Source organism: Choloepus didactylus, chromosome 3, assembly GCF_015220235.1.
Source record: "Choloepus didactylus isolate mChoDid1 chromosome 3, mChoDid1.pri, whole genome shotgun sequence".
NCBI classification, from domain to species: domain Eukaryota; kingdom Metazoa; phylum Chordata; class Mammalia; order Pilosa; family Megalonychidae; genus Choloepus; species Choloepus didactylus.
In genome coordinates this window covers 222,273,987-222,296,486 of record NC_051309.1, presented here as the reverse complement: position 1 = coordinate 222,296,486, position 22,500 = coordinate 222,273,987, and the positions used below count along the sequence as shown (strand labels likewise).

General features: G+C 41.9%; 1 protein-coding gene across 2 annotated transcripts in view; it reads left to right on the top strand.

The window, feature by feature from the left end:
• The window catches only part of RAB11FIP1 (RAB11 family interacting protein 1), a 35,609-nt gene extending 13,109 nt beyond the window's left edge, over positions 1-22,500 (top strand). The window contains exons 2-6 of one of the 2 annotated variants that reach the window (XM_037831369.1): positions 70-512; positions 2,052-2,838; positions 3,833-5,647; positions 6,733-6,841; positions 19,065-22,500. In XM_037831369.1, the coding sequence (XP_037687297.1) occupies positions 70-512; positions 2,052-2,838; positions 3,833-5,647; positions 6,733-6,841; positions 19,065-19,283 (3,373 nt within the window). In that variant the 3' untranslated portion in view covers positions 19,284-22,500. The remainder of the gene's footprint in view (positions 1-69; positions 513-2,051; positions 2,839-3,832; positions 5,648-6,732; positions 6,842-19,064) is intronic. The other variant, XM_037831370.1, reaches the window with a different exon arrangement.

Genomic DNA, 22,500 nt, shown 5'->3' with positions numbered 1-22,500 from the left:
AGAGATTATTGGTGAAAATTGTTTTAGATTCTTTAGTTCAAAGGTAACCCTTGGCCTTTCTCCTTGTAGGTGGTATACCTTGAAGTCCAAACTGGGAAAGAAGGAAAAAGAACGAGGCGAAATCGAGGTTGACATCCAGTTTATGAGAAACAACTTAACTGCCAGCATGTTCGACCTTTCCATGAAAGACAAGCCACAGAATCCATTTGGAAAACTGAAGAACAAGATCAAGGGGAAGAACAAGGATAGCGTCTCCGATTCTGCGTCAGCCATCGTCCCCAGCATGACACCCTCAGCCGACAGTGACGACGAGTCTTCCTCAAAAGACAAGAAAAAGAAATCGAAGATCAAGACCTTGTTTTCCAAGTCTAATTTGCAGAAAACTCCACTTTCCCAGTCCATGTTTGTCCTGCCTACTTCAAAGTCAGACAAAGTGCTGCTTCGTCCTGGTGACTTTCAGTCCCGGTGGGGAGATGATGACAATGAGGACGAGTCGTCTTCTGCCTCCGATGGTGAGTTCCTTCCTTTTCCCACCAGGCTTCTCTTCCTCAATTAAGCCTAGTTTGCTTTGAGAGGGAAGAAACCAAGTGTAAGAGAAAAATTTTAATTTGACTTTTCAGTTACTAAAATGATGATGTGGTGATGATGATGATAGAGGTGGTGGTAGTGATGGTGGTGATGGTGGTGGTGGTGGTGGTGGTGATGGCAGTGGTGGTGGCGGTGATGGTTGTAGTGGTGGTGATGGTGGCATTAGTGATGATGTGGCAGTGGGGATGGTGGTGATGGCGATGGTGGTGGTGGCATTAGTGATGATAACTGTGGTGGTGTGGTGGTGGTGGTGATGGTGATGGTGGTGATGGGGTAATCTTGGTTAGGAGGTCCTCTGTACTAAGTCCTCTGGTTTCTTACACTATGTAAAATATAACTTCAAAATTGTCTGGCTTTATAACTGCTGTGCATTAATACAGATTTTTGAAGCTAACAGAATGAATGCATCCAAGTTTTTTTTTTTTCAAGAGTAAAACTAAGGAAGTGTATAGTAATTCTGACATTTCATTAATTCATCAGATATTTATTGAGTTCCTTTTATGTGCTTAACCCTTGGAAGATGAATCCTAATGAAATCTGTTCTGGTTTGCTAATGCTGCCATTTTGCAAAACACCAGAAATGGATTGGCTTTTATAAGTGGGGTTTATTTGGTTACAAAGTTACAGTCTTAAGGCCATAAAGCGTCCAAGGTAAGGCATCAACAACAGGGTACCTTCACTGAAGGATGGCCGATGGTGTCTAAAAACCTTTGTTAGCCGGGAAGGCATGTGGCTGGCATCTGCTTGCTCCCAGATTGAGTTTCAAAATGGTGTTCTCCAAAATGTCAATGTCAGCTTCCAATGGCTGTCTTCAAAATGTGTCTCTTAGCTGCAGCAGCACTGAATTCCTTCTGTTTGTCAGCTTTTTTATATGGCTCCAGTGATTTAATTCAGACCCACCCTGAATGGGGGGGTAACACCTCCATGGCAATTATCCAATCAAAGGTCTTGCCCACAGTTGATTGAGTGACATCTCCATGGAAACACTCAATCAAAGGATTCCAACCTAATTAACACTAATATGTCTGCCCCCACAAAATAGCATTAAAAACATGGCGTTTGTGGGGACATAATACATCCAAACTGGCACAGAAGCTAAGGAATCAAGTTCCCTTTATTTTGAATTAATTGTGTATTTTTAACTCTGATTTCAATGACTAAATCCCTACCTACTATTGGCACATTCTACTCCTCTGCCAAGAATGCTGCCCTTTTGCATTGTTTTAGAGCCAGGTTTCTCAATCTTGGCACTAAATGACAGGTTGGCCCAGATAATTCTTTACTGTGGGAGGCTGTCCCGTGCATTGTAGGATGTTTAGCAGCATCCCTGGCTTCTACCCACTAGCTGCCAGTAGCACTGGCCCTCTTCCCCCAAGTTGTGGCAACCTAAAATGTATCCAGCTGGTTAAGCAAATCACTCCTTTAACTTATCCCCTTTCTGTTCTTTGTCTTCCTCCCCACAGTCATGTCTCACAAAAGAACAGCAAGTGCAGATCCCAAGCAGCTGACCCAGATCAACGTCAGCCCTCCCAAGAAGGAAGGACTCTCCTTTCTCGGCGGCCTTCGTTCCAAGAATGACATAGTTTCCCACTCAAACGTCTGCATCAACGGGAACCATGTTTACCTGGAACAGTCAGAAGCCAAAAGTGAGACCAAAGACAGTACCCCCTCATCCTCCCCTTCCCCCCAGGGCTTCAGGAAGAAGCATTTGTTCTCTTCCACCGAAAACCTGGCCCCGCGGTCTTGGAAGGAGCCCGGGGAAGCTGACAGGCAGCTCTCTGCGTCTTCCACAAAAGACTCCGTGAAAACCATGTCTCTGCCATCATACCGGCCACCAGGCAGCGGGGACATAAGGGAGAGCACAGCGCCGGCAAATTCGGAGGCTGCCAAAGAAACCAAAGAGAGCAAGAAGCCAGAGAACAAGAAGTCCTCTCTGCTTTCTCTGGTGACGGGAAAGAAGGATGTGGCTAAGGGCGGCGAAGGAGAAAGCCTCCCTACCATCCCGGGGAAGGTGAAGGCAGGCATACTCACGGGCATCAAGTCAAAGGAGGATGGGTCAAGGCCTACTGAAGATCTTATGAAACCATCTGAGAAAGATGCTAGGGCCATTGCCTCTGGACGGGGTAAATCCCTGAACCCCTTTGAGGAAGGGCAGATGGCAGAACCGGAAGCTGACCCAGAATCCAAGTCTGAACCTAAACCCCCCGTGACCTCTGCATGGGCTCCCCAGACCAAAGCCGTCAAACCTCGGTGAGTCTTGCCTCTTCTAATGAGGCTTTCCCGTCTCATCATGTGTGGTGTTCAGCAGCGCATTTGTTAGAGCAGTCTTGCTGATATTCTGTGGTGCTACACATATGTGCCCAGGGTTGACGAGTCTAAGTCCCCTCTGCCTGCCGGGTGTGTACAGATTGAAATAATGTTTCCCAGCTCAGGGCCAGTGTCAGCAGATATGGTTTGTCCATCTCAATAGGATTGACTCCAGCGGACATTTCTGCCATGGTTTTTAGCAGATTATGAGTGTTGCCACTTGGGAACACTAGGCTTTTGGTTGTGGTATGTGTGGAACTTTGTTTAGAAAGTTCTTTTTTGCACATTTCCCTTTGAGGCAAATGTTATCTTTTCCTCCTTGCACTTTGGCATAGATTTGCTGGCACGAGAGACCCTTGGTCCACTCTGGAGTGCGACTGTGACATTTTTCTTTGTTTGCTCCGCACCTTGTCGCAAGAGTTTGACTGAGCCTTGGGGGATTGCTGCTTTTCGGCATGACTCACATTCACACTAACAATATTTCGGTGGTCTGGTGTGCGAGTGGCCTTTTTTTGGAGATTCTGCTTACTTTGATCTGATACAACACACACAGACTCTTCCTCTTCAGAATCTGTACCTATTGCCTTAAGGTACATCTTCCGCTGCTCTGAACTCTTTGGATGCTTTTGGCCCCGCAGTAATCAAATGCCAGGGCTTCGTGTTTATCACCAAAAGGAACTGCAGGTTGTTGCCTTACCTGGATCTCTCCATTTCTATTGCAACAGACCTTGGTGTGGCAGATGTGCTTGGTGATAACAGTGTCCCTCTTGTATGTCAAGTATTGGTGTCCCTTCTTTCCTTAAGCTACCACCCCGTATATATATATATAAATTCTCCTCTTTTGAACAACTTTATTTTTACATGTGTTTTTTTTTTCTTTGTCTCTCATGATGCATCTGCAACTGACCCGCAGGTTTTATTTTTGTCCTTTTTGCAGACTGGAAGTGTCTCCAGAGGCTCAACCCAAAGCCAGGCTTCCTTCTTCCCCAGACTCCCTGCTCTTTTTTCCTGCTGTCCCTTCCAGTCCTGGTCAGACACCTCTTCCTTCTGAATCAGGGCATGATTCAGAGACACAGTCCTCTGAGAGCCCTTCTGTCTTCTGCTCTCTGTCTTCTCCCATAGTGGCTCCCATTTCCACGTCTACTCCTATTGAAAACTGGCCCTCCACAGACAAGGGCCGGGCCGGTTCTGAAGAGCTGTCTATGCTTCTTAAGGCAGAGTCACAAAAGGAGAGTTTAACACAAGTTCCAGATACAGTTTCCTCTGCCTCAGGATCACTTTCCAAAGAGCCATCCATCCCAGTGTATAAAGGAATGGAAGATTCTCCAAGGGGGAAGGTCAGTGAGGTAGACATAGAGAATATCGGCCTTAAGGACTCAGAAAAATCTCTCCTGGAAAAATCTGAAATGGAGCAACAAGGAGAGGAGCTTTTGAGGTTTTCCCAAACAAAACAGCAAGATGACATCCCTTCATCTGAAGAGGCCCAAGAGATACCACTGGCCCTTTCTGTCAGAAGTGGTGGAATTGAAAGTGCAGCTGGGAAGCCTTGTAAGGAGGAGAGTGCAGGCTTTGAGGCTCAGTCTAGATCTTTTGAGAAGAACAAACTTAGGGATGGTGGAGTGACATCTGCAGTTGAAGAAGCGGTGCCCCCTCCTAAAACAGGAGACCCGCTGCTCCCTCTTGAGTCCATGACGCAGCAACATGAAGAGCCGGCTCTGAACATTGGTGAAGGCCGGGAGAAAGTCAAGAAGCGAGTATCATTTTCTGAGCAGCTCTTTACAGAAGAAGAGGTGGAAGAGTCCACTGGATTGGTAGAAGAGGACAAAAGGAATCCCCAGGAGCCGAGTGAGCCTCCAGAGTCATCTCACACACAGGCCCCGGCTAGGGAAGCCGCGACTGAACCTGGGCCGTCTCACGAGGAGCCCCTTTTCCCAGAAGGCCCCGTGAAGGAAATAAGCTCAGGGAGAGACACTCCACTCTTTAAGACCGAGGATGACGACTCCCTTATGGAGCAATATCAGAGCAAAGCCAGCGATCACGAAGGTTTATTGTCTGATCCCCTGTGTGACCTTCAGTCCGCTCCGGATGTTAAATCTCCAGTCCTGGCTGATCTGAGCTTAACCCTTCCTTCCATTCCGGAGGTCACGTCAGATGACGAGAGAGTAGAGCAGGTGGAAGATGTCAGAGAGGCGGCAAAGGCAATTCTGGAAGCAGGAGCTTTGTCCTTGAGCATGTTACCTCCCTGTGCAGAGAAGGAAAAGGCACCGAGGGGCATGGCACATGGTTCTGCAGCTCCTGCAGGCAGCCTGCATGACTTCAGATTGAAAGCACCCGAAGCATCTGCTACAGTTTCTGCAGAGCCGGCTGCAGCTCCAGGAATTCATAAACCGCATCTTGGCAAGAGCTTGGGCTTGGATGAACAGTTGCCAAGCCCTGGAGGCAGCGAGGGAGAAAAACTACAGGGAGGTGGGAGGCCACGGCAGCCTTCTGACATGTCCTTAGACCCTCCTGAACCCAGCTCCTTCCTTTCTGAGTCCTTTCCTGCCACATGCTCTTTCCCTAGTTGTCCACATTCTGACACTCACCAGACAAGTAGAGCAGAATCTCAAAAAAAAGCAACAGAAGAGGGCTCTGCTGGTAAAGTTGGAAATTCTGGCAAGAGGAAGCCGCTTCTTCAGGCCTGGGTCGCACCCTCAGAGACACATCCAGTGTCAGCTCAGCCGAGCGCTGGAAGTGGGTCAGCCAAGCACAGGTGAGAGATGGGGAGGCTTGTCTTCTTAAGTGTGAGCCATGGTTCCCCTTCACTTTCTACCTGCAGGGGTTATTTTTATGGCTTTCTAAGCACTCAAGTTCTGATGCTGCAACAGGTCTGCTTTGCTGCTAGGGCCTCTTTTTTTTTTTTTTTTTTTTTTTTAATTAAATTCAGTTTTATTGAGATAAATTCACATACCATACAATCATCCATGGTGTACAATCAACTGTTCACTGTACCATCATATAGTTGTGCGTTCATCACCCCAATCTATTTTTGAACCAGAAAGAATCAGAGTAAGAATAAAAAGTAAAAGTAAAAAAGAACAACCAATTCATCCTCCCATCCCACCCTATTTTTCATTTAGTTTTTGTCCCCATTTTTCTACTCATCCATCCATACACTGGATAAAGAGAGTGTGATCCACAAGGCTTTCACAATCACAGTCACACTAGGGCCTCTTTTAAAAGGGCTGTCCCCTGTGGTGGGAATACCTCCAGACAGCTTTGTGTTTGTAGCAAGAACACAGTAATAGTCTTCAGAGGTAGCTTAGGAATGTTCTGCACAGTCAGATTGGGGGCTGTAAAATTGCAGAAATGTTTACTGTGATCAGAATCTTAATAGTTTCAGATTCTGAGATTGAGTGGTAGAATCTGGCAGTGTTGAAAGTCCCCTTGGGCACCGCCTGAAATGAGGCTTTTCTGAACTCTTTCTTGACTTTGGAAGAAAAGGAGACCCTTCAGGGATTTCCATGGTATAGTGGAACTGTATAGGCTACAGTTGCCTGCTAAAGTAAGAGATTATCTTGAGTGTTCTCCTGATATTCGTAATGGGACAGAGGGTTTTGTGAGGCCCTCAGGACACCTGGCCACAGGTGTGCTTTGCCGACTGCCTATGTCTGCCCAGTCCTGTCTTCTTCCATTTCCACAGGAACTGAACACTGGAAAGTGTTGGATGGGAGATGTGCTCAGCGCATGTCACCTCTCTCTTCCCCTTTGTGTCTAGCTTGCTGGCCGCCGTCTTCGAGATGGGTGGTTTCTTAGTTTGGCCATTACAGAAAGGGTCTCTTTTCCTCTCCTCTCTAGACCTCATCCTGTGAAGCCGATGAACACCACAGCCACCAAGGTTGCTAACTCCAGTTTGGGAACTGCCACCATCATCAGCGAGAACTTGATCAGTGAAGCCATAATGAAGGTATGTCTTCTCTAAGAAGTCAGCATGTTAGGAATTTACAAAAAGAAAAAAAAAAAATTCTTGGTTCATCATTATATACATCTCCTTGGGCAGCAGGTTATACCAGGACTAGCTTAATCCCACTTCTGGTGTTTTTGGATAACCTTTGGGAACCCCCAGATTTTCCACCAGCTAATTACTTTTTTCCTTATCATTATTTACTGTGTAATAGTTTGTGTCTCAAGCAACATAACTGACATCAGCACATTTTAAAAAGATAAAGGGATTTACAGTCTGGCCCATTCAAATCAGATGTTTTAATTTTTCCTTGTTTCCTTTCTTATCTTTAGGTAAAAATGTATAATTCTAGTCATTGTAAACATTGTGTGAGTGTACTGTTTTTGTAACTTTATTTTGAAATAATTTCAAACTTACAAAAAAAGTCACAAGACTGGTACAAAGAACTCCTGTATAGCCTTCAGCCCAGTTCACCAATTGTTAACATTTTACCAGATTTGCTTTATCATTCTCACACTCTCTCCTTCTCTCTCCTTCCCACCCTCTCCCTCCCTCTCTCTTCTTCCTTCTAAAACACATTTATATGCGTAGTGTTTCTCTGAACCATTTGAGAATAAGTTGCATGTATCATACCCCTTTACCCCTAAATATGTAAATATGTAATTCCTAAGAATAAATTTATCAAAAATCAGGAAATGTAACATCAATGCAATACTGTTTTCTCATCTATAATCCATATTTCAGTTTCACCAGTTGTCCCTATAGTGTCCTTGTTTTAGTTTCTTAGGCTGTTCAAGCAAATACCTTGAAATGGATCTGGTGAACCAGTGGGAATTTATTCGCTCACAATTTTGAGGCTAAAAGAAAGTCCAAATTAAGGAGTCATCAAGGTGATGCTTTCTTCCCAAAGACTGGTGCTCTGGGGCTGGCTGCTGGCGATCCTTGGTCCTTGACTCCATGTCACACGGCAATGCACATGGCGGTCTCTCCTGGCCTCTCCCTTCTCTCTGGGTTCTGTTGAATTTCAGCTTCTTGCTTCCTATGGCTTTTTCTCTGTCTATATTGCATTCCACTTATAAAGGACTCCAGTTACAGAATTAACACCTATCCTGAATGAGGTGGGACACACCTTAACTGAAGTGACCTCATCAAAAGGTCCTACGTACAATGGATTCACACCCTCAGGAACGGATTAGATTTAAGAACATGTTTTTCTGGGGTACATACAGCTTCAAACTACCATGTTCCTTTTAGCTTTAGGGTTTGTTTTTGATTTTTTTGTTTTATTTTTCTGGGGTCCCATCCGGAATCACTCATTGCATTTAGTTATCTTGTCTACCTAGTCTCCTTTATTCTCGAGTAGTTCTTCAGCCTTTCTTTGTCTTTCTAGACACTGACATTTTTAAAGAATTTAGACGGGTTGTTCTGTAGAATTTTACTCAGTTTGGGTTTGTCTGATGTTTTCTCATTATTTGGTTGAGGTATTACATTCTTGGAGGGAATTAACTATGCAGATAACATGATCTTAGGTGGTGCATGATAGGGGTTTGTTCCATCAGTGGGGGTATTAACTGTGAGGACTTAATTAAGGAGGTGTCTGCGAGGCTCCCCACTGTAAAGCTGAGGTTTTTTCCCCTTTACAGTTCATAAGAAATTTGTGGGGAAATAATTTTGAGACTATGTAAATTTCCTGCACCTTATCATGCTTTCACGTGCAGGCTTTTTATGTTGATGAATATGATGGTTTTTAAATGATGATTTTCCAACTTCATCACACACATCAAAACACTCTTGTTCTCTTTTTCACTTAACAGTATATCATATTCACTTTTGCATATTGCTACTTAATTATACTTTGAAATAGTTGTACCAATATTTACTTAACTATTCCCCTATTGAATATTTAGGTGGTTTTGTTTGTTTTTTTTTTTTTACACTGTAGTAAATTTCTTACATAGAACTTTTTTTGTCTTTTAGATTATTTCCTTAAGCTAAATTTCCAGGGAGAGAATTACTGAATTAGAGGGTCTTGTCTCTTTAAAAAGCATGGGCTACAGACTTCAATTAGTGATATGAATGAAGCAGATCTGGTTAAGACTAGGGCAAACCGGGCCAAAGGGTAAGGGTCGAAACTGACTGTGTTTTAAAACTTCAGCTTCCATGTGAGACCAAGGGAAGAGATGTCCATTTGGTGCAGGATCTATATTTTCTAAACAGTATAACTCTACAGTCAGTTTGTTCAAACACCACAATTACATGGAACTTTGAATAGGAAGTGAGATACGGTAGGTTAATAAAGGTTAGAGTGAAATAGTGACACATCCCAAAGTAATTTGGGCGGACAATAAAAACTATATTTACAGCCCCCTGCCCCAAGGAGCTGGGGGAAGGTGCAGAAGTGTTGGACTTCCTCACCTGACCGGTGTTGATGTTGTCACAAACATTGGGACTGGTGGTTTGGTGTGCTGAGCCATCTATCATGGGACTTGCCCTTATGAAGCTCGTTACTGCAAAGGAGAGGCTAAACTTGCATATAATTGTGCCTAAGAGTCTCCCCCTGAGTTCCTCTTTGTTGCTTAGATGTGGCCCTCTCTCTCTCTAACTGAGCCACCTCAGCAGGTGAACTCACTGCCCTCCCCCCTATGTGGGACCCGACTCCCAGGGGTGTAAATTTTCCTGGCAATGCAGGATATGAGTCCCAGGGATGAATCTGGACCCGGCATCGTGGAATTGAGAATATCTTCTTGACCAAAAGGGTGATGCAAATGAGACGAAATAGTTTCAGTGGCTGAGGGATTTCAGATGGAGTCGAGAGGTCACTCTGGTGGACATTTTTATGCACTATACAGATAACACCTCTTAGGTTTTAATGTATTGGAATAGCTAGAAGTAAATACCTGAAACTATCAAACTCCAACCCAGTAGTCTGGACTCCTGAAGAGGATTGTATAACAATGTAGATTACAAGGGATGACAGTGTGATTGTGAAAACCTTGTGGATCACACTCCCTTTATCTAGTGTATGGATGGATGAGTACAAAAAGGGGGACAAAAACTAAATGACAAATAGGGTGGGATGGGGGGGAAGATTTGGATGTTCTTTTTTTACTTTTATTTTTTATTTTTCTGATTCTTTCTGATGTAAGGAAAATGTTCAAATAGATTGTGGTAATGAATGCATAACTATATGATTGTACTGTGAACAGTTGATTGTATACCATGGATGATTGTATGGTATGTGAATTTAAAAAAAAAAAAGCATAGGCTAAAAATAAAAAATATAAAAATAATAAAAAGTATGGGCTAATATGTCCCCCCACTCCAAACAAAACAAAACAAACCCTCGGATTACATCCCTTTATGACATCTGCTTTATGATATCATCATCCTACCCTTTGGGGTTCTAAAGTCAGAAGGATTTAGAAGCCTGCCTTCTTGCAAATCCCTATCTTCTCTGACTCATTATCACATGGAGTGGGAGAGAAATGGCTTGCTAAGGAATTGATGACCCTGAGTGAACAATGATGTGTTATATTTCAAATATGTGGAGAGGAACTTCTAACTGACTACCGGGACTGCAGTTTGTGGAAATATATTATATTTTAATATTAGTTCATGGCATCTAAAAACTTCATCCCATCTGACATTTTAGAGTCCCATGGACTCTAACACAGCAAAGAGTTCCTTTTCTTCTTCTTTTTTAAATAAAAACTTTCACTTGTACCTCCTTTGTTTCTGAAAGCATCTTTTAAGTGCTGGGCAGTTGATTGCCCTGGCTTCATTGCACCTATGCCCCTAGGAGCTGGGCTAAATTTTGCTGAAAACCAGAGATTGAGCTTAGGTTAAAAGGCTGAGTAATAACTAATTACTCCTGAAAACAGGTTAGCATCTTCTAGCCCTGTTGCCCTCTCTGTAGCACTTGCTGCCAGGGCAGATGGTAAGCATCATTCTCAAAATTACCAGCCCCAGCTAGAACTGCGTGCCTACTGTGTGCTAGGCCCAGCCTGTAAAATGATCAGCTCAGCGTGGCTAGCTTCTGTATGATCGATGCAGGGACAAGAGGCAGCACCAGTCTCCCTGGAGCTAACAGTTCTTACCAGGAAATTGAACAAAGTATAGCATAAAGGAGACAATAATGGAAATGAGATTGATTTAGCAGCGTCCCATCCCCTCTTCCTTTTAGTGTGGAATGCAGCTTGGCTCCAAAGAGAAACAAACACCTAGCTTTTCAGGAAGTTAGCAAGACCCTTGGCTCCTGTTTTATCTGCTCTGCAAGGCTCACTTAATCAGGGACTTAATTCCTGGCCCTGTTTGAGAGAATAACTTGCCTTTAAAAGAAAAACAAAAAACAAAAAGGCATAAGACAATGGTTATTATAAAACAAACAGACCAAAAACAAACAAACAAACAAAAAACCCACTTTTTGGACTATTGCAAAGTAAGAAGGAGGCTAGGTAAAGAAACAGCATAGCTGAAGTAGTTATGAAAGGCAGTTACATCATTACTACAATGGCCTTTTTTCTTAGTTATTTATTGTTTTAGGGCCTCCATCCTTTATAGGTGATCTATAACTAGGAGTGTTTTATTTATCCACGCACTTTTAAGACTTGTATTTTAAAACAGTAAAGCCAACTAGATCCAAAAGTCATCTGTCATATAATATAGAAAAACATTTCTACATATATCATTACTGTTATAAATTATATTTTAAAAATTCCAGTGAAAAAATCCTAGAAGTAACTCTGTGTTAACGGGCTCTGTAATTTCTCATATGAGCAGGCATTTTCTGTATCTTTTCTTTCTACCACCATTGTTGTCTTTCTCTCATGCTGGATTGATTTATACTTTCTTTTAGTCATCAGATAACTAGGGTTTTCTGATTTCAGTGTTCTGTTTTTAAAATTTTTCTTTGGAGAACAGACTCCAAACCAAATAGCTCTTTGACAGTTTGTATGAAGTACTGTAAATGTGTACATGCCTTTTCAATTCTAGGCATTTATTCTAAGGAAATACTCAGAGATATGACCAAAGATATCTCAATTCATGTGTTTTAATAAAAATGTTATATATAAAAAATAGGAAAAATTGAAAACAACTTGAATATCCAGTGATAAAGAAATGGTTAAAGTATAACAGAATTTTTAAAAAGCAGTGTTACTGAGATATATTCACATGCCATACTATCCATCAAAAGTGTACAATCAGTGGCTTTTAGTATATTTATAGAGTTGTGCATTCATCGCCACAGTCAATTTGAGAACACTTTCATTACTCTAAAAAGAAAAACTACATACTCCTTAGCAGTCACCTCTCAGTCAGTCCTGCTATTCTTCCCCAGCCCTGCGTAACTACTAATCTATTTCTGTCTGTATACATTTATTTATACTTACATTTTATATAAATTACATATATACAATATGAAATACTTTGGGTCTGGTTTCTTTCACTTAGCATAATGCCTTCTAAAAATTATTATTTTTTAATTAGATAAGTTGTAAGTTTACAGAAAAGACATGTAAAACCCACAATATTCCCATATACCCTCTGCTTCGGTTTGCTAAAGCTGCCGGAATGCATTATACCAGAAATGGGTTGGCTTTACAATGGGGATTTATTAGTTTAAAAATTTACAGTTCCAAGATCATGAAAATGTCCCATTTAAGATATCAACAGGATGATACTTTCTCTGAAAACAGGCTGCTGGCATCCGGGATTCCTCTGTCACATGGAAAGGTACATGGCTACCATCTGCTGGTCCGTCTGTCCTGGGTTCCGTTGCTTTCAGCTTCTCGTTCCATTGGCTTCCTCTGAGAGTCTGTGGGACCTCTCTCAGCATCTCCAGGGCTATTCTCCTTTAGCTCTCTCTGGGTCGTGAGAGAGCTCTCTGGATTTTTCTCTCTGAGCGCTCTGGATTTTTTCTGCCCTTTTTCCTCACATAAAGGACTTGAGTAAAAGGTTAAGACCCACCTTGAATGGAGTGGGTCACATCTCAATTGAAGCAACCTAATCAAAAGGTCCCACCTCCAATAGATCTGCACCCACAGGAATGGATCAAAAGAAAATGGTCTTTTCTGGGGTACATAACACTTCAAACCAGCACACCCTCCTATTGTTGACACTTTGTATTAATGTGGTACCTTTGTTACAACTGATGAAAGAATATTAAAATAGTGCTATTAACTATAGTCCATAGTTTACATTAGGTGTGTTTCCCCCATGTACCATCCTATTAACACCTTGCATTAGCATACATTTTTTCTAATTCATGAAAGAACATTCTTATACTTGCGCTATTAAGCCCAGCCCTTGGTCCACAGCAGGGTTCACTGTGTAATATAGTCCCATGTTTTATCTTCTAACTTTCATTCTAGTAACATTCATGACCCAAAACTTCCCCCTTTCAACAACATTCATATACATAATTCAGAGCTGTTAATTACACTCACAATAATGTGCTACCATTACCACCATCCAATTCCAAACCTTTACATCCTAAATAGAAATTCTGTACAAATTAAGCTTCAGCTTCCCATTGTGTATCCCCTTCTAGATTCTAACTTGATGAGTTTGCTTATCAGTGAGATTGTTCTAGTTTGCTAATGCTGCTGGAGTGTAAAACACCAGAAATGGATTGGCTTTCATAAAGGGGGTTTATTTGGTTATACAAGTTAACAGTCTTAAGGCCATGAAGTGTCCAAGGTAAGGCATCAACAATTGGATACCTTCACTGGAGGATGGCCAATGGCGTCTGGAAAATCTCTGTTAGCTGGGAAGGCACGTGGCTGGCATCTGCTCCAGAATTCTGGTTAAAAATGGCTTTCTCCCAGGACATTCCTCTCTAGGCTACAGTTCCTCAAAAATATCACCCTTAGTTGCTCTTGGGGCGTTTTTCCTCTTTTAGCTTCTCTGGAGCAAAAGTTTGCTTTCAATGGTCGTCTTCAAACTGTCTCTTATCTGCAGCTTGTCTCTCAGCTCCTGTGCATTCTTCAAAGTGTCCCTCTTGGCTATAGCAAGCTCATTCCTTCTGTCTGAGCTTATATAGTGCTCCAATAAACTAATCAAGGCCCATGATGACTGGGCAGGGCCATACCCCTTGGAAATTATCCAGTGAAAGGTCTCGCCCACAGTTGAGTGATTACATCTCCACGGAAACATCCAATGAAAAGCCTCCAACCCAATCAACGCCAATACGTTTCCTGCCCACACAAGACTGCATCAAAGATAATGGCATTTTGGGGGACATAATACATCCAAACCACAAAGATCATACAACATTTGTCCTTTGGTGTGTAGTTTATTTCACTCAGCATACTATCCTCAAAGTTTTCAGATGCATCAGGACTTCATTCCTTTGTAATGCTGAATAACATTCCATTGTATGTATATACCACATTTTGTTTATCCATTTATCGGTTGATGGACACTTGGGTTGTTTCATTCTTTTGGCAGTTGTGAATACTACTACTGTGAACATCAGTGTGCAAATGTCTGTTCACAGCCCTGCTTGCAGTTCTTCTGGGTATATATCTAGTAGCAGGATTGCTGGGTTATGCGGCAATTCCATGCTTAGCTTCTGAGGAACCACCAAACTGTCTTCCACGGTGGCTGTAACATTTTACATTCCCACCAGCAACGCATGAGTGTTCCTATTTCTCCACATCCTCTCCAACACTTGTAATTTTCTGTTTTTTAATAGTGGCCATTCTGGTGGGTATGAAATGATATCTCATTGTGGTTTTGATTTGCATTTCCCTAGTAGCAGGTAATGTTGAGCATCTTTTCATGTGTTTTTTGGTCATTTGTAATTCCTCTTTGGAGGAATGTCTATTCAGGTTATTTTTTTTGCCCATTTTTAAATTGAGTTGTCTTTTTATTGTTGAGTTGTAGGATTTCTTTATATATTCTGGATATTAAACCCTTATCATGTATGTGGTTTCCAAATATTTTCTCCCATTGGGTAGGTTGTCTTTTCAGTTTCTTGACAAAGTCCTTTGATGCACAAAAGTTTTAATTTTGAGGAGGCCCCATCTGTCTATCCTTTCTTTCATTGTTTTTGCTGTGGGTTTAAAGTCTAAGAAACCATTGCCTACCTTAAGATCTTGAAGATGCTTCCCTACATTTTTTTCTAAGAGTTTTGTGGTCTTGGCTCTTATATTTAGGTCTTTGATCCATTTTAACTGAATTTTTGTGTATGGTATGAGGTAGGGGTCCTTTTTCATTCTTTTGAATATAGATATGCAGTTCTCCCAGTACCATTTGTTGAAGAGACTGTTCTGTCCCAGTTGAGTAGATTTGGCAGTCTTATCAGATATCAGTTGGCTGTAGATACGAGGGTGTATTTCTGAACTCGAGTCCATTGATCAATATATCTTTCTTTATGCCAGTACCATGCTGCTTTGACCACTGTAGTTTTGTAATATGCTTTAAAGTCAGGAAGTCCTCCAACTTTGTTATTCTTTTCCAAAATGTTTTTGGCTATTCGAGACCCCTTACCCTTCCAAAGAAATTTGATATTTGGCTTTTCTTTTTCTGCAAAGTAGGTTCTTCGAATTTTGATTGAGATTGCATTGGATTTGTAAATCAGTTTGGGTAGAATTGACATCTTAATGACATTCAAACTTCCAATCCATGAACATGGTATGTCCTTCTATTTATTTTGGTCTTTTTAAAATTTCCTTTAGCAATGTTTTGTAGTTTTCTGTGTACAAGTCCTTTATATCCTTGGTTAAACTTATTCCTAGATATTTGATTCTTTTAATTGCTATTTTAAGTGTAATTTTTTTCTTGATTTCCTCTTTAGATTGCCCATTATTGTATGGAAACACTACTGAGTTTTGCATGTTGATCTATCCTGCCACCTTGCTGAACTTGTTAATAGCTCTAGTAGCTTTGCTGTAGATTTTTTGGGACTTTCTATATATACGATCATGTCATCTGCAAATAGTGCAAGTTTTACTTCTTCCTTTCTAATTTAGACGCCTTTTATTTCTTTTTCTTGCCTAGTTGCTCTAGCTAAAACTTCTAGCACATTGTTGAATAGCAATGGTAACAGTGGGCATCCTTGTATTGTTCCAGATCTTACAGGGAAAGCTTTCAGTCTTTCCCATTGAGTATGATGTTAGTTGTGGGTTTTTCATATATGCCCTTTATCATGTTGAGGAAGTTTTCTTCCAGTCCTATCATTCAAAGTGCTTTTATCAAGAAAAGATGCTGGATTTTGTCAAATGCCTTTTCTGTGCCAATAGAGAAGATCATGTGGTTTTTCCCCTTTGATTTGTTGACATGCTGTATTACAATGATTGATTTACTTGTGTTGAACCATCCTTGCCTGCCTGGATAAAATTCACGTGATTCTTTTACTGTGTTGTTGGATTTGATCTGCAAGTATTTTGTTGAGGATTTTTGCATCCTATATTCATTCGAGAAATTGGTTTATAATTTTCTTTTCTTGGGTATCTTTATTTGACTTTGATATTAATGTTGGCCTCATAGAATGAGTTAGGTAGTGTTCCCTCCTCTTCAATTTTTTTGGAAGAGTTTGAGCAGATTGGTATTAATTTTTCTTGGAATAATTGGTAGAATTCATCTGTGAAGCCATCTGGTCCTGGGCTTTTCTTTGTTGGGAGGTTTTTGATGGCTGATTTAATCTCTTTACTTGCGACTGGTCTGTCGAGATCTGTTTCTTCTAGAGTCAGTGTAGGTTGTTTGTATGTTTCTAGGAATTTGTCCATTTCATCTAGGTCATCTAATTTGTTAGCATACAGTTGTTCATAGTCTTTTCTTATGAGCCTTTTTATTTCTGTGGGGTCAGTAGTAATGCCTCCCCTTCTAATTTCTGATTTTATTTATTTGCATCTTCTCTCTTTTTTCTTTGTCAGTCTAGCTATGAGTTTGTAAGTTTTATTGCTCTTCTCAAAGAACCAACTTTTGGTTTTGTTAATTCTGTATATTTTTTTTAATTCTCAGTTTCTTTATTTCTGTTCTGATCTTTGTTATTTCTTTCCTTCTACTTGCTTTGGGATTAGTTTGCTGTTCTTCTTTAGTTTTCTAGTTCCCCCAGGTGTGCAGTTAAGTCTTTTATTTTAGCTCTTCTTTTTAAATGTAAGCATTCAGGGCAATAAATATTATGGGTTAGAATTGCAGATAATTGTTTTTTTCACCCTTCTGTATTTAAGATATTCCATGGTGAGCAAATATTCCTTTTATAATATTAAAAAAAATCTGTTTTGGGGAAAACTTCATTTTAATTGATGCTTTAAGGTCTTGCTCAGATATCATTTCTCTTGCTTGTCGAAGCTCTTAAAGTTCATTTTACTTCTCTGGTCTCTAAATTACTCCCTTCCATATTAATAATGTGGAAGTCATCAATAGAGTGATTGAGGTCCAGAAGTACCCTGTGAATGTATGCTTTCAAAAAGTTAATTTAAAAAAAAAAAAAAGATTTAAGGGAGAAGGAGTTTTTGAAAAGTAGTAAAACATCTCCTATTTATGTACCACCTGTGTTAGAGTAAAACTCACCCCGTAGATGAAACAGTCTGCATGTGTTGCTGAGCAAACTGTTACAATCATCATACTTTTCTTCCTGGTCAGGATACAAGGAGAGGGATTTGTCCTCTGAATTCTGGCCTGTGTTGGGCAGTTTGCTTCACTAGACCCAACAGGGAAGAGTGAGTGTTGATTCTGCTCTCGACTGAGCTTCTTCTCAGGACAACAGGAGGTTGTCATGTTAGACAGTGAAACCGTTATATCCTTGGAGCAGCCTCACACTCTGCAGGCAAGAATGTTTGGGGTTATTCCAGGACTTTGTTTCTTTAAACTTGCCATCTCCTGAGCCTCTGATTTCAGAAAAAGTTTGGTTTTATCTCCCCCTTACTGGAGGCTTGGTACAACCTGATACTTATTATTTAATCCTTATCTGTGTTTCCTCATGGTTTGAGCCTTTTCAGGTTGCAGTTAAACTCCAGGTGTCCGAGATTACCAAGGACAGTAACTCTTCAGGGCACCTGCTCTTGCATCGGGAGTGGAAACGTTCAGCTCCAGTACAGGTTGCCGAGTGCCCAGAGGCTGTGCCAAGGGAGCCTGAGAGTGGAGGCTGCAATGTGGTGGCATCCGGCTTTGACTCCACTAATTTTTCATGAGTACAAAGTGACTTAAAGTGGGTCTCTGAGTGGCCACTGCCTTGGTCTCATCGCTGATCCTTCTTGTTGTGTCTTAGGTATAGCACACAGCCTGGAATCGACAGCCACCTGTTGTGTGGGAAGGACAGCAGCCACCTCTTGTGTCTTCTATCACTAGTGTTTCTTCATGCCCCCCCCCCCCCAGGCTTGGGCCTCATCTCTCAGCTGTGCATTGATACTTGGTTGTGCAAGCGCCATGTTCACAAAGGCGTGAACACTCAATTGGAGGGTTGAGTCTCCATTGGTTACATTTTTTTAATCCCCTGTTTTAGTGTTCTGGCTGCTGAAACAAATACCATTCAATGGGCTGGCTTAACAACTGGAATTTATAGGCTCAGGGTTTCAGAAGCTAAAAGTCTTGTTTCCTCTTGTGGTTGGTATCTTCTGTCTGGCCAGAAATTTCTGGAGTTCTTTGACTTTTCTGTAACATGGCAATGCACATGGCAGCATCTTCTTTCTCTTCTGGTTTCATTGATTTCCAGCTTCCGGCTGCTGCCTGTGGCATTTTCCTCTGTGTCCTTCTCTATAAGGCTTCCAGTAATAGGATTAAGAGCCATTCTTACTCAGTTGGGCCCACCTTAACTGAATTAGCCTCTTCAATGGGTTCACACCCACAGGAATGGATTAAGATCAAAAACATGTTTTTCTGGGGTACATAACTCCAGACCACCACATACCCCAAACCCAGAGTACTTATCCAGTGGTCTGCGGCCTGTGAGCTAAATATGTTTTTTACATTTTTAATGGGTTGTAAAGCCAGAACACAGCACAACAAAACAAAAGGCAAAGAAGAATATGCAACAAAGGCTATATCCATTTGGCCCACAAGGCCTGAAATATTTACTCTATGCTCCTTTACAGAGAAGTTTTCTGCCCTCTGGTCTAGGCTTTAAACTTCATAGTTCAACAACCTGTGTTTCAACCTAAATTGAAAACAGATTCCCAGGAGACCCACATCACTAGTAGCATCTTCCATTTTTGTGTTTCTTTTCGAGACTTGATTCCTATGCCAACTTTGTAACTTTTTTTCCCTTCTCTGCTCTCCACAGAAATACAGCCCCTCAGACCCTGCTTTTGCTTATGCACAGCTGACCCATGACGAGCTTATCCAGCTTGTCCTCAAGCAGAAGGAAACGATAAGCAAGAAGGAGTTCCAGGTTCGAGAGCTGGAAGACTACATTGACAATCTGCTCGTCAGGGTCATGGAAGAAACCCCCAACATCCTCCGCATTTCGGCTCAGGTCGGCAAAAAGGCAGGGAAGATGTGACTCGCCAGAGCTGAACACTGACGCTGTTTTGTGAGTTTGTTTCCTCCTGCTCATGAGGTCGAGGACCTGGTGTACCTGATAACCAGCAAATAGCCTCCAAATCACCATCTCCCTCTCCTGTTCATCTGGCAAGGGTCGGTTCTACCAGTTGCTGCCAGGTTAATACAATGAATCTTGTACTGTCCGTTCCCAGGGTTTTGTTTTTAAATGCCACTGTGCCTTTAACTATGTTGTAAATGTTTTATGCCCACCAGAGACATGGTCATAAGATCTGATCCTGGGCCAGAGAGTCAGGTGGCACAGGAGGTTTTAACGTATTTTAACTCCAGGGTTTTCTTTCTGTGATGTTGAGATTTTACAGTACATGAAACAAGAAGAACTGTGCACTTGGTGCTGAGTGACACATCCTTTCTTGGCCTTTGTGAAGTTCATGTGTGGCTTCTTGGCTGCAGATACTCAGTTTTGATATCATGTAAATCTACTTGGCTCTTGGTTTTTGTTTTTATTTTTGTTTTTTTTATTGTAGCAGGAGAGCTTAGGGAAAGCCTCTGAGTGTGCCTTTTAGATTTTGAACCAGCTGCGTTTTCTAAAAATCAGCTTTTTTCACTACTCCCCAGCCTTAAAATATGCTCTGTATAGGTCCAAAAGGGCCCTTCTAGTGGAGATAATGAAAAGTCGAATTGGTGAATAGATAATTGCTTTTCACTCACTGGAGAAGTTGGCCAAAGTCCCTCTTTTCATGGTAACAGGATTCCTGCTGACCAGAATGGCCTGTTCAAGTGCCTTGATAAGGGGTTGGGTCATCTGGGCACTTGGGCAAAACGGTTCCACCAAGTGTGGAATCATTCTGGCAGGATTCTTTGGCCACGTCCCCTGTGCCTTTGCTTGTTTCCCTGGGTTCCTTGGCAGTGTTTCCTGAAGGGGGGCAGGGCCCACCAGCTCCTCCCACACGAAGAAGCCCCTTGGTTGTATACGCCATGGGGAATCCCAGGGCCGGACCCTGAAGGGCTGATCTAGGGCCCTCTGACTGTCCTCTGAATATTCCAGCCCTTGCCCCAAAGGAAACCCAGAAGTTCTAGTGAGGGGCTTACTCTGGCTAATAAAATTGAAAAGCTGGTAAAAACAAATGCCTTGGCAGGTAAACCGTTGCTACTTTTTCATTTTTCTTCATGAACAGACTCACAGGCATCTTAATCCCTTGTTGTAAAATTGTGACAAGAAGATGATACTTCTTTCCAAATTGCTGTATTTGTTTTAAAACAAAATCAGTACCCATATTTTTAAAACTAGGACACTTGCCCCCTTCTTAAGTTCAGCTTTGGTCCAGGGTCTTAGGTAACTTCGTTGTTAGTGACCTAATCTTGGAATGAGCGTGTTTTAGTCTTGCTCATATTTTCTCCTGTTTATGATAGAATCTCATCAGATCTTGTCATCTCTCCTGGGAGAAGAATGTCACAGACCAATGGGTTGGGCAGGGGCTGAGATGGTTATTAAATTGGGAAGTCTTTTCTAGTTATGGTTATGGTTATGTTGAGGTTAAGAGGCAAGACGATTGGCAGTGAAATCTCTTTTCAGCATCACTTTTGCTACAACGTTGATTATGTCAGAGCACTTTAATCTGAAGGATAGTATTGTAACTTGATTTATCTAATTAGCCTTTAATTATCTACAGCTATTTTATTTAATTCTCTCCTACAATACTGGGACCATTGTAAACTTCTCAGATGACTGGTATTTTTGTAGTGCTATGAAATATATTTGCACACTTATAAAGAAAACTGTATATTCACTTGAACTCTGAAAATGTACATGTATATATTTGTTCCCTATTATATTTTATACTTGATATAAATGCATTCTTACTGTGATAACCCAAGTGTGCTAGGGGGCAGGTGTACTCGGAAGGGTTCTGGGCCTTGAAGAGCTGGTGTGGGGACCTGCGTTGTTTGTGAGAGGTGATTGGTTTGGAGCCCTCTCTGCTAGGGCCTCAGGTGTGTAACCTGATCGGTGTCTGAGAGGGACATCTCTGGGTGGAGGAGAGGATCCTTGTCCTCTGAAATGCCACTTGGGAACTCTGGAGAATGAAGGACAATTTACTTCCAGTGTCTTTGGCTCCTACTACTACTGGGGAAAACTTCAGTTTATAGCCTTCCTGCACCTCCTTAAGTAGAAAACCTGGAGGTCACTCAGTTAATAACTATCCTTCAGGACTTGACTTTGGGAAAGAATTTATCCAGGAAAAGCTGTAGTCTGCTCTGAGACATGAGCAGAAGTTGGGGGTTGGGAACACTGGAGCATCTCTGGCTGGCTTTTGTCTAAGGACCCAAATCCATCTGCACAAGGAGAGCTAGGACCTGCCTCCAGCTGCTTCAAATACCAGCCTAACTGATGGGCCCTGGGAAGCTCATGCTCTGTAGAAGCAGGGGCAGCTTTTTCCCTTGGCCTTGCCTGGAGAATTCCAGAAAGAGCAGTCGGTACTGTAGGGGAAACATCAGGTTAAATGCCAAACACATTATAGAGAAGTTCCACTCAAGGTCAGCTTCTGGAAACAAAGTCAGTCCTTTGCCTCGATTGTTTTATAGCATCTCATTTCTTGGACTTTGACAGGTGTTTTTCCCTCCTCTTTTATTCCAGTATGTCAGCCTCATCAGGGATGCAGAATGAGGGAGAAGGAAAGTCCACCCTTTGCCAGGCTAAACAGCTTTTGACACCTGGTGGAGGTGTGTGCGTGAATAGGGTAAAGGTGTGTGATTTCCAGCTTTGCTGACGGTGAAGCTCAAAAGGGCATAGAGAGAGGAAAGTCCACAACAGCCACATGCTGCATCAAAGGCCAGAGGCAGCTTAATGTTAAATTCTGTGGGATCTTCTCTCCCTTGGCCCCCTCTTCCAATCAACCTTTTTTTCTTTTTCAGAACTATTAACTAACGATCCCGTGAGGCAGAAAGATTAATTACCTTAATTGCCTTAGGTGGCAAACTTCACCTCCTGGTATCCACACCAACCCCAACACTGGTTTCCTGGTATCTGCTGAGCAAGCTGCTAAATTGACACCTTTTCCCCACCCCCCATCCCCCATTGAGGGGTCACCCAGCGTTTCTGGATTATAAAATTACTATTTCCTGCTCTGTTACTTTGGGAACTTTGAATTTCTTTGGTTTTGTTTTTAAGGAATAACTTAAAATTTCCTAGAACACTAAATAAAAGACTACCTTTCAAA